The sequence below is a fragment of the Arvicola amphibius genome, chromosome 4 (assembly GCF_903992535.2).
Source record: "Arvicola amphibius chromosome 4, mArvAmp1.2, whole genome shotgun sequence".
In the NCBI taxonomy this organism is placed as follows: domain Eukaryota; kingdom Metazoa; phylum Chordata; class Mammalia; order Rodentia; family Cricetidae; genus Arvicola; species Arvicola amphibius.
The window spans coordinates 152,521,937-152,534,373 of NC_052050.1; the positions used below are offsets into that span (position 1 = coordinate 152,521,937).

The following is a 12,437-nucleotide window of genomic DNA, read 5'->3' on the forward strand; positions in this document are numbered from 1 at the left end:
TACTGGGCTCTCACCTTGAACTCTGGCTGCTTGGCCACCATCACAGGCATGTGTCCCACCAGGAGAGGGTGCGTCTCCTTCTTGGCTAGGTTGCCATCGTCGTCCACACAGAACCACCCCATGTGGTTCTCCTCCTCTGTGGGCACATTCAGGGAGAGCAGAGCTGAGCTGGGGTGAATCTGAGTGCCTCCTCCTGGCCCAAGAGCTGCACCCAACAGTCCATGGCTTGTGAGCAAAAGCGATTTTATCTCAGGAGGCGACATTGCCTTTCCTAGCTGGACCTCTCACTGCTGCAGCCTAATCTGCAAAGTCCTCTCACTCTGGATCTGCTCCTAAACTGCACGCGGTAGTGTGATGGGCTGGGGCCACCGGACAGGCCTGGATCCTTCGAGAGGCTGAGCTGGTCGGACTCAGTGAAAAACCCCTAAACGTAAAGGCATAATTTGCTCCCAAAGAAGATGGACATCTTAGCTTTGAGTAAAAACAGAAGGGAGCTGACCACCATGTCATTTCACAAGGGGTCATCCCCTTGATTATGGACACAAACCAGCGAATCCCCGGGAGAGGACAAAGACTATGTCCCTGTCCTCACTCAGATCAGGAAGGCTCCCTTTCACAATAAAAGTCTTTCTCGCTTCACTAACCATTGCTCTCTAGGAGACCAGCAACAGCATACTTCTGTTTAATTCTTAGGTGACAGTTCAGACCGTCTGCACTTGGAAGAGGATTTCACAAATGGGTGCACACACCTATCCACATACAGGTAAACCATCACAGACATCCACACCTAAGCACTCTCTCATACGCCACATATACGCATACACATGACGCCCCAGTGCAAGCTAAGTAAAGAAATCTGTGTATATAAGTTCTTGACACACTATAGAGATGATCGGCATCCCTCCCCACCTCTCATCTTTAAGTCTATATACCCACCCACCTGTCTACCACCAATCTCCCATCTGTCTACCCAATTACCAACTGTCTATCAATCTATCTCCCTCTCATATATCATCTACCTACCCATCATCTATCTACCTCATTACCTATTGATTTGCCAACCTACTTATCATCTACCAACTTATCATCAATGTATCTTCCCACCTACCTACATACACAGGCTAAATGGATAGAGGAGCCGGGAAAGAGTTATAAAGCCACATCCAACCAGAGTGAAACCACGGGACTTATTTTTAGAGCTGGGAATCCCGAGTGACAAGGTATTGATACGCTGCAGTCCCTGTCACAGGCGGTGCTAGCACAGAGGCTGAGATGCTGCGTGCTTCCAGCTCCTTGAAAGCTGACCCACGCCGGGGTTTCACACTCTGGACCAGAGGAGCTACAGCCTCAGAGGCTCACCTTTGTGCTCAACAGTCATAATATACAAGAAAGTCTGATCCCAAGAGAAGCAACTGGTATGCTTTTGTTTAACTTACCTTTTCCTACTAAAGCTAGGCTTCCAAAACACAGGAAGCTCTCTCTCCACCCTGGTTTTACCTTCCCAGTGTAGGCAGCACCACACAACCTCTCTGGAGACTCTGAAACATCTGTTTCTTAATGGCGCATGCTCAGTTAGCTTAAACCCTGTGTCTTACCAAGTGCCAGCTTGGCCATCTGCAGGCTGCTGACCCAGGACTCCTTGATGGCAGGTGTAAACGTATTGAACACAGCAGCAAAGAAAGTGGGCCGCCCTGACCTGCCAGAGGAGAGAAGCATTCCCTTTACAGACCAGGCTCTGGTACAGACTGGCAGGTAATGCAATAACCCAGCCAGAAAGCACCCATGACAGAGAACTGCTACACTTTGGTTTTTTAAATTACTGACTTGTCCTGCTTTCCCGGGAGCTGTAACTGAATTCTGCAGCGGTCAGCGGCTCTGATTTCTTCTTCTTTCTTCAGGATCAGTCGTTGTAAGCCTGACGTCCAATCGTGAGCTACTGACTGGTTTAAATTCTAGAGGAGATGCATAACACATTTGTTTGGTTTTATAGCATCTTGCTTTCTATCATGACAAGGTCTCACTTTAACTGAGGATGGCCTGGAATTCACTATGTAGCCCAGGCTGGTATTAAATTCATGGCAATCCTCCTGCCTCATACTGCCAAGCGGGGATGATTACAAGGATAAGCCAGCACACTTTGCTTACACACACTTTTAGAAGAGGAGAAAAAGCAAAGATCTAAGCTGAAAACCCCAGGGAGACTCAATGGTATTCATGTACCATCACAAAAGCAAATTCCCTGCGGCTGATCATGCAGAGATGTGACTGAGGTTTGAGACTGCCGCAGGAAGAAAAGCTACGCTGCCCCAAACAACAGAAGAGCAGTCACAGACACGCAAGTGCCCGATTCTGGAGAGCCTGGAGACAAGCCCACGCTCACAGATCTGGAGGCCACAGCAGCGTCCCATCCCGGAACCGCCCCCCACCCCACCTTACCCCCAGCCCCCGTACCTGATAGCTCCCTCGGAGGTTTCCTATCAGCTGTGAGATCTGCCCAACGACATTCAGGTCATGCAGCAGGTTCTGCAGATCCTGGTACAGCTGCCCTGGCCCCATGTAAACTTTGTCTGAAATGCAGAGGAAAAACAAGAATCACTTGCTTCCTGCTCAGGGAAGCACCAAAATAAATTCTAGTTTTGCATATATGTGAGTGTGTGTGTGTGTGAGAGGGGGGGAGGAGGGAGGGAGGGAGAGTATAGTTGAAAATCTAGACTTTAGAAAAATAGCTGCAAACACTTGGGAGTTACTCCTTTGCTAGTTGCTATTTTGGTAATTTATGTGTACAGAATGATGTCTTTCATCTGCCTCCCAGGAGGTTGGTGTCCTGTCTCATAAAACTGCACACTGTGATGCTGGGGATGGCACAGCACTCACTGCCCTGTCATACCCCAAGACCACCAGTTTCTGCTCACTGTTCTCATCCTGGTCCAGCCCAGGTCTCTGAAGTCTTCAAGTGTCCTAGCCTTCACCTGCCCACAGACCTCCCGGTCTGTCTCTGATGAATTTGACTCTTTTGAAGGACACTGCTGAATTATGTTACAGAATGTCTCACAATTTGACCTATACTTTGTAGGAGAGAGCAAGGCAGACAGACAGACGGACGGATGGATTGGGGCATGGGTGGACAAGGGAATTTCACGTATTTCAGATTTTCTTTCAACTCCTAAGGAGCTGAAGCTGACCTTGAACTCTTGGTCCTCTTGCCTCTACCTTGGGATCGCTAAGATCATAACATGTACCACCACGTTGTACTGTGAAGTTCTAGGGATCAAACTCAGGGTTTCACGCATGCTAGGAAACAACTCTGCCAAAGGAGCTGCACCCCTGGTCCCCTAATTTTAAACATCATGATTAGTAGTAAGAAATACCCAGATAGGAAATTTTATTAGAATCAAATTTCTAACACCTGAGGTATCCAAAACCATAGAGCTCCCTAAGGATTCCCCACCAAAGTTAGAACATCTAGAAAGGACCAGAAATGGCTCTGTCCATACACTGGGGTCAGGAGGTGATGAGCACCCTATTGTCTATGTGTCCATAGTCAGTTCCTACCAGCCAGCCCCTATAGTCATGCCAGCTCCACCACTTATGGAAGGCTTGGGATTGGGGAGGGAGGAGCAAGGGGAGATTTGCAAATATTCTATGTCCAGATCCCATAGGCACATGAGTGCTGAGAACAGACCCTCAGTCTCCAAGCTGACTGTGTGACCACCCAAGGTCACACAGAGGCAAGAGGGATCTGAACTCAGAACTACATCCACAACCCAAGCTGCACACCCGCATGCTCATCCTGTCCTTTCCCCCCTCCATCTCATGTAATCATCCCAGAAATCATCCCAGAGCCAGCCAGGGAGAGAACTGGATTTAGAGTCATGGGGCCTTGGTGTCGCGGTCTTAGCAGGACGGCTGCCTAGCCACAGCCCTGCCTCCGGGGGTCCTAGGCTGAGCAGTGCCCAGCTGCGTTTCAGGCTCCACAGCTAACCGCTTCAGTTTCTTGTGATTCTGATCACTGAAGTCTGTAAGTGTGCACTCTGTCCCGAGAACCACACAGCTCGTCCCAACCTTCGTTCTGTCCACTCTGCCACTGTGTCAAAGCTGGGGCACAGCTTCATAAACGCATGTCTCTCAAACACACGCTGTCTCACTGGGGACAAAGCCACTACTATATGAGTGGTTCCTCAGAACACAGGGCTGATCTGATCACTTTTCATGCCTTCCTGAGTTAGGTGCCTCCCAAGGATCTAAGTTTCACCCCGCGAGGAGCAAACTGTTGCAAGGCGTTATTATGAAAGTATCTCTCACATTCTGAGACTCAGACTCTCCAGTCCTCACTGCTCAGTTAATAATACATCTTAGTCTACTGAAGATGGCTATGTACTGTTTGTTTAACATGATTTTAAGAGAACAAAATGTAAATATTCCTATTTGCCTTGTATTTCCCATGTAACCAACTTTTACAACCCAAGTTAATACACAGCTCTAAACTTAAGACATGTGCTCTTCCATGTCCTTGACCCAGAGGGCAGTACGTGTGCTTATGTGTGTTATGGCAATAAATGCTGGAAACACAAATAGGCTGAAAGCAACCTCATGCAATAAACTCCACCCAAATGCTGGAAGAAGCACACAGATAAGATCTGATAGCCTTTGTTTGTTCCTGTGCTACCTAGGTCAGCAGGGTCTGTGTGTACCCCTCGTAAAACACAGTGAAGACGTCTGAAAAGTGTCCCTCATTCCTTTCCCATGGGATGCTTTCTGTGCTGTTAAAAAAAAAAAAAAAAAAAAAAAAAAACAGAGCAAAAGCCCTTCGTGAGGGACGCAGAGACAGGGGCCCACAAGACAGCATTCAGGCAGGCACAGACTCAGACTCCTCCAGCAGACAAGTTATAGACAGACCAGAGACCGTTAGCTACAGAGAGACTGCAGACACGGGCGGTAAACAGGAACTCGACCTGGGCTCTCTCTTGATCAAACTACCCTGGGGCAAGGGCCTTGATCCTCTTCCTTCATGAAACACTGATGAACTCTAGTGACCTGGATTCGTCCCTAACGCAGCCAATGAATGCAGCCAACGTGCTAGCTGCGTCTATGCACACACTCCTGCACACCAACAATGCACACACTGACGACATCTGCCCTTACATTATGCTTACAAATCAAAAAAATAGTTTTATCTGGAAACTCATCCACTGCGTTCACTGTATAAACTTTTGAGAATGAGCTGTGAACCCAGGCTTGTAGCAAGACTATGAATGCGACATTAACTTTCTTCAACAGCATCTACTTTATGTTAGCTTTGCAACCACTAATAAATGTTGACTTTTATTTTCGGTAAGCAGTGCTAAGAATTTCAGGACACATTTTAGATTCCTGCAAGACTCTTCAGTTAGCTCACAGGCCAGGACTAGCTCGAGGGCTCACAAAATCACTCCCATCACCTGTGAGACCCCTCACACACACACACCCAGAGTCACAACGCCTCCCTGGCTCTGTTCTCTACCACCACACCTTTGTCTTACCACAACCTATATCTAGCTTTAGCCCAAGAAACAGTATGATTTCATTTACACTGGTGTTCGGCTGATAGGAGAAGCGCCTCGGTTTGGGGGACACGTGTCCACACCAGTCAGTCACACCCTGGGCCGTCATGCCATGACAAATGTCACAGAGCAGAAGTCTGCACCAACAAGGCGGCTGCCAGGAACTCTGCTCCAGCTTCCTCACTTCCCATCTCTGAGAACAAGGTGAAGAACTAGAAGAGACACCGACTTTCTGGCAAGTGTCAAGAATCTGCCATTTGTGCTTGGATTTGGAGAGAATTCCTCCCTCCCACTCACCTCGTGAGTCAGTCGCATGTTTAAACAGAGAATACCCTGCTACGTAAAGCAGCCTTTTTGGACTCCTGCGAGCCGGAAGCCTTATCTAGGCTCCTCCTCGAGTCTCCTTTCCCTTCAAGAAAGACAAGTGATGGACAGTCAAGGCAGTGCCCTGAGCAGAGAGACCCCAGCAGGAGGGAAGAAGCTGATAGGAAACAGGAGGGATCTGAGGCGAGGCTATTCACTTCACCTCAGGCACCTGGAGATCTTCCTCAGAAGGAAAGAAGCAGGGACACAGCCTACTGTGTCCTGCCCACTCAGGGAAAAGATGACAGGTCTGCATTGTGGCCACACTTTACCCAGCAGGCCCTCTACCTACGGAGCCATCTCCTCAGCGATGTGTGTCCACACCCACACACCATCCCTGATGTGAATCTGAGGCAGGAAGGGAGGCTACGTCTTCTCAGTGACTAAAGACCACAAGGGGTATATTCACCCCCGCCCAGCACAGGAAAATGCACAAAGTGCCTTCTGAGCATGAGCAGCAGACACTGGGGACTTCAGGGCAGAGCGGCTCTCAAAGGCGACTTCTGTGCAGCAGAGAGAGCCTGGTCTCTGGCCCAAACTCCATCAAGTAAAAACACACAAGCAGAAAACTTCTCAGCGTCAGTTTCCAGCTACCTGGTGATAGATTCTGAGCATTTTAGATTTTGTGGGTTGATTCTCTATTGCAGCTGCACACAATCGCTCCACATCTTTCCCCAGCTTTCTCACGGACACTACCCTGCCCCCTCCCCGTTTCTATGGAAATCCTCAGAACCATTGAGAAAATTTGGGGTGTAAGCTGAATGGAATCTTACGTGACAAACAAAGAAGGGGCTGTGTGGCTGAGTCAACAGCGAGGACATCTACGACAACCTGGGTAGGAGGGTGGACTCAGACATGACCCTCTCCAAGTCTGGAAGCCAGAATATCTCTGACCAGGGGCAGAGGGTTTCCCAGGCCCATACAAGGCTGTTCTAGCAGGGGTGAGTTGTAAAGCGGAGGATGCGGGAGCAGGAGTGAAGGGAAGCAGTCAGCCACTGGTCTCCACAGGCTCCCACATCTATTTCCCAGAATGCCCCCTGATTTTCCCAGATCTCCAGAGAATCAGCAGGAATGGGAAGGAACTGCTATCCTCTGGCACAGCAACCAGCGAGTCTGTCCTGGTCCTCGCCTCCACAGGGCCACTTCCCTAGGTCAGGCTTCTGAGACCTAAGAGCTCACTGAGAGCAAACACCAGGGTTCAGAACTGGCTTCGTGTGCTGCGGGGAGAGGGGTCAAGTCCAACCTCCTGCGTATGAGTAACTAGCTCTTCCAGAACCATTTGGCAAAGAGTTTTTACACAAGACCCCCAAAACAAAAGCAGAAGAATAGTCATTACATCAAACTGAGAAGCTTCTACACAGCAGAAAGAGCAATCAACTGATAAGCCTTAGAAGACATAAAGATCTGCCTGCAAGCTAACCACGTGACAAAGGATTACCACCTAGACCACACTAACAAAAATCCAATTAATCCAATAAAAAATGGGCAAATAATCTGAACAGACATTCCTAAAAATAATATACATAAGTGGCCAATGAGACCACAAAGAAAAATTCTACATCAGTAATCACTGCAGAAAGGCAAATCAAATTATACATCGCCTCACATTAGTGAGAAGGGCTGTCATCAAAAAAATAAATAACAAAAGCAGGTGAGAAGTGGAGAAAGGGAATTACGGCCTGGCGCTGATGGGAGTGTAGACTGTTAGGAAAGCCAGCACAGAGAACAGCATGGAGGAGCCCCCAGGAAACAAACATGCCCCACGATCTAACTATCCTACCCTGGGTATACATCCAAGGGAAAGCAAGCCACAGAAGCAGCCTGGGTGGCCATCAGCAGACAAAACAGGCAATGAGAATGTGGTACACACACAGTGGAAAATTCTATCAATGACACAGCGTATTGAGTTCTATCAAGTGTAGCAAAATGGATGGAACTGGAATACACTGTGCTAAAGGAACTAAGCTGGACACAGAAAGATAAGCACCACGTGAGGAAGGCAAGAGGAGGTCCAAATACAAAGAGCTATTCCAGAGGCCGGGGCAGGGAGAGAGGAGGGAGGCTGCAGAGGGGCTGTAGACAGGAGCACTAAGTTCTGAGCAGTTCAGAGTGACTACAGTTTACAACCTGGATACCTGGAAGAGAGATGACAAGAAACCTCAAACACGAGGCAATGACAAGGAGATGGCAGCATTAAATAGGCAGACGAGTCAGGACGGATAATACGTCAGTACTGACGCGTCACGCTGTGTCCCACAGTTATTATGTGTTAACCAAAAGTTGAAAGTTAATCTTCAAGGCGACGGAAATACTAAGGATCTATTCAATTATTTTATTTTGAATGCAGATGTCAAATTATTATAATATCTGACATAAGTAAATTAAATATAGCAATAATTCATAATAAGCAGTACCATGGGATATGTTCTTATTTGGATGAGGAAGACCAGAGCCAAATAAGGTATAGATACTCCGAGTCCCCAGGTTACCTATGGACCATATACCAGATAAGCCAATACAAAATAACCATCCGGCACAGAAGGTGGGGACCTGCTTCTCTGTCAGCATTATCAGTGTGTGGAGAGCAGGTTAGTACACAGAATCCCAACAGATGGTTCATCAACTGCCTTCCCAACCCTGAGCCACAGCCTGAAAAGTCAGCAAAACCTTTTAGACACACGTTGCAAAGTGATTCCAGGAGATCTCAACACTTAACCCAACCCAGGGGTCCCTGGAGGAGCCCAGTTCGCTGGTTCCCAAGCATCTCTCTGTGTACGACGATCATCACGGAAACTCAATGAGACTAACAGGCATGCTGTGCCCCCAACAGGAGCCTGTTTTCTGGGTGCTTGGAGCCGTGCTGGGGGGCAGCTCCTTGCTGCTTCTGCTGGCACAGCCTCACCCTTTCCCAGCACTGGTTGCTAGGCAGTGACACCCACACTCTGCCTCCAATACAGAACAACAGACCCAGCTTCCAAACCTGAATGTTCCAGTCATTCAAACAGCAGGGAAGTCATGTGATTTCAATAAGAAGAAGAACTTTCACCTAGCTTCTCAAAACGCCCCAAGATAACAAGTCCAAGGGAGGGGGAAAGAAGACACAGAGGCCAAACTCTGAAGGAAGGACGAGCAAGACTCAGGTAGGTTTCCATGTGAGTGAGCCAGCCACTAGCCAGCCTGCTGAGGTGGCTGACTGACAGCCGTGAGGGCAGTGTGTTTACTTCTAAGGCCAGGCTGCCCCCTGGACTAGTGTTAGACAGGCCAGCAAGTGTACTGTCTGCTGCGGTAACAGTAACCCCTCCTCACGTTTAGTCCCGGCTGTCCTCGACTCAGAGATCAACATGACTCTGATTCCCAAATGCTGGGATCAAAGGCGTGCGCCACCGCCTGGCAGCAAACCTCTCTAATGCAGGAAGACACCATCACTAAGGCCTGCATGCACACAGGACAACTTGAAGGAGTGGGTTCTCTTTTCCACTGTATTAGCGGCAGAGACCAAACTCAGGCCAGCCAGGCTTGGTGGCAAGTGCCTGCTGAGCCATCCCACAAGCAAAACATCTTAAGTGCCTAACCACCAAGAAGAAGCAAAGTTAAACTGTACCTACTTGTGGTGATGACTGGCTAACCAGTTGGCTGCACGACACATTTCACTTTACGAATAAATACCAAAGCATCACATTAAACATGTGAGACGCATCTGGCATGCAATTAAACCTCAGCAGGTGGGCAAGTCCAGTCTGGGAAGCACACGGCTCATAAGGCCCTTCAAGAGTTAGTCATCACTGCCATGTGTAGCACTCAGATGAAGGCTCACTGAGTCTCAAGCAGCAAAAGATAACTTGGGCCTTTTCCAGTTCTATGTTCCTAAGCATGGAGCAGCATCTCAGGGGTAGTCTCCCATGGACCCCAGGGACGGCTGACTGGACTTCCACAGCTGCCCCAGAACCATGGCTCTCTCAGGAGTACCCAGGCCAGTACAGCTGCCAGCAGGGGTCACCAGCCGAGTGCACACATGCAAGGGTCAGGCAGGGTGACCACATCCATCTGCAGAACCCCACGTCTTCCCAGCAGCTACTTTTAGAGGCACTGCTTATGAGAACATGGCCTCCCTTTTATCTGCCAAAGCTTTTATTCCTGCTTCTATTATGGGATGTGTCCCACAGTACAGCATCTGTGTGTCGGGATAGCCTGGCCGGTGCCAGTGTCACTTACGGCTCAGGACTCAGTGTTTGGTTCATCGGAGGCCCGTAACAAATACACGAGAGGAGGAATACCACTTCATTAAATGCAGTGCCCACTGGAAACCACAATGCTCTTTAATTCGTCCTACAGATGCCTTCTATACAGCATGCTGTTAGGCTGGGGAATAAGGAATGGCAAACCAGGGGAGAAATGAACAGATGAAGTCACACACCCACTAAGCTGCCACCTCAGCTGATAGTATTTCAGCATCAGTATCAGCAGTGGGACGATGAGACACACTTTGCCAAGGCGTGGGTTCATCCACAGTGAGCAGCAGAGCAAATCTCCAGAAGACAGGACTGTCTCACTGTTGGAGAGCGTGTAAAAAGATGCCCCAAGAAACAGCTTGGCTGAGGTCATCTTGGGGCTTTTTTATGACACAAAACCAATACCTGCCTGCAAAGGGCAATCTGCACGCCTCCAACACTTCCCCAATTCCTCTTAACAAGGCAGAACAGCAATCCTCCTGAGCTCAGGATGAGGACAGATCCCCCTAGCTGTGGCACTCAGAATCCTACCCCACACCTCATCCTTGGATAGTGGGCAAGCTTGGCTCTGCGCTGGCCGGCTCCTCTTTCCTTCAGTTTCCTGTGCTCAGCTCCTGCTGTAGCCTTCACGGTGAAGTGGGAGAGAAATGCTGGGTGCTCAGGGATGACTCAGCTGTGCACAGCACTTGGTGTGGAAAGGTCATCACAACACACAGGGCTTCAAGAAAACGAATCCTTTTCTGATTCTTCCTTCCACAGAGCTGGTCACACCTGCTTTACACTTTTCCCTAATGTTCTGACCGATTCTAACGCCATCCTACATTTGTGTAGTACAAGTCATCAACAGAGAGCGGATAAGAAAATGTAAGCCTGTGTGTCCGCTATGAATTTACCTCACGATCAGCATCATCAGTAGCTGTCTGAACACTGAGAGGCAACCTTAGCCACAAACACCCATGAACAGTGACAGCAACGTGAAACACAGCCAGCTTTGTTCCGAGACACGGCCCTTGCGACCTACACTCCCGAGCAACCTAGAGGGGACTCTAAAGGTCACTTGGAAAAATAATCAATTTCCCCTTGAATAAAATTTCAGTGAGCTGTGACAATTTGGAAAATCCTTCTTCCTGCATTCCCCCCCCCATTCTTCCCTTCCTCCTCACACTGCTCCTCTGTCTGTAATCTGTCTTAGTGTTCTAGGGTTCTCTCTGGTACTTCAACTCTATCTGATGTCTAGATAAAGGAGCACGCTGCTTTAAGTGGCGGGTACAAACTACAAGTCGGCCTTCAAGGGTCTAATAACTGATACTGTGTTCAAAGAACTAGTGTCCCAGGCAGATGACCAAACAGTTAGCATCCCAGGAATTAGAAAAGTAGAAGGGACTGGACCAGATACTCATTGCTCTGTTTGCCTGTGTTTCCCCTAAATGCACATGCCTGACCAGAGGGCTGAGTTTCAACGCCTGCTTTCACGCTTCTGGGAGCATCAGAAACAAATTCATCGGAAAGGTTGAGGCTTGTTAAGGTTATGGGCATTTTCCCATTCACTGTGGTTTAATTGGTCCAGAGGCAGAGGTCAACCATGAATTAAATCTAGCTAGTCTTTATTCAGGTTTAAGATGGAAGAGAAGGAGAAGGCAATAATGGTTGATCAAAATCTCCAGGCTGAACCATGACTGTGTAGTGCCGAGTCATCCCCAAATACCGCCGTCCTCCTGCTCCACTGTGAAGACCACGTGCACCAGCTCCCCCTCCCCACGGGGGGCCAGCTGGCACGGAGCAGAGCCTGCCCATGGTCTTCTGATAGCACTATTGATCAATCTACTGCCACCTTGTAGCCAAAGCAATGTGGAGACAGAGTTCTGTCATGTCAGACAGACAGACCAAGGCAGCAGATTCCATGAAAGCGGACAGGACTGTCACTCACGTGGCTTCACGTTGGCCACCACGGCCAGGCTTTCAGGCGAGTGTGCGGCATGGTGCCTGCTGTGCTCCCCAGCGCCTGAACTACCTCCGTACTCGATCACATCCACGTGTCCTAGAGGGACACTCCACTTGAGCAGGTATCGCTGGCTCATCACAGCGTGGCTTTCATGTGAGGTCCTAGAACAAACAGAAGCTGTTACTTCACGGATGACCGTGGGGCCAAGTTCCGATGCCTCCCGGCCCTCACGCGTCCCCAAGCAGCAGGGTGGTCGCCAAGGCACTCAGGATCCTCCTGCAAACAGCAGTCTCTGGCTCCGGCTAAGGCCTCCAGCAGGATGGGCAAGCAAAATCTTCTCCACAATCTCACTCAGAACCTGAG

The 12,437-nt window shown here is 49.1% G+C and overlaps 1 protein-coding gene across 3 annotated transcripts in view; it reads right to left on the bottom strand.

Annotated features, from left to right (window-relative positions):
• The window catches only part of Arhgef10 (Rho guanine nucleotide exchange factor 10), an 81,779-nt gene that overhangs the window by 23,521 nt on the left and 45,821 nt on the right, over positions 1-12,437 (bottom strand). For all 3 annotated transcript variants that reach the window (XM_038326085.1, XM_038326086.1, XM_038326084.1), the window contains 5 exons: positions 12,060-12,235; positions 2,452-2,567; positions 1,825-1,952; positions 1,596-1,696; positions 15-136 (listed from right to left, as the gene is read on the bottom strand). In XM_038326085.1, the coding sequence (XP_038182013.1) occupies positions 15-136; positions 1,596-1,696; positions 1,825-1,952; positions 2,452-2,567; positions 12,060-12,235 (643 nt within the window). The remainder of the gene's footprint in view (positions 1-14; positions 137-1,595; positions 1,697-1,824; positions 1,953-2,451; positions 2,568-12,059; positions 12,236-12,437) is intronic.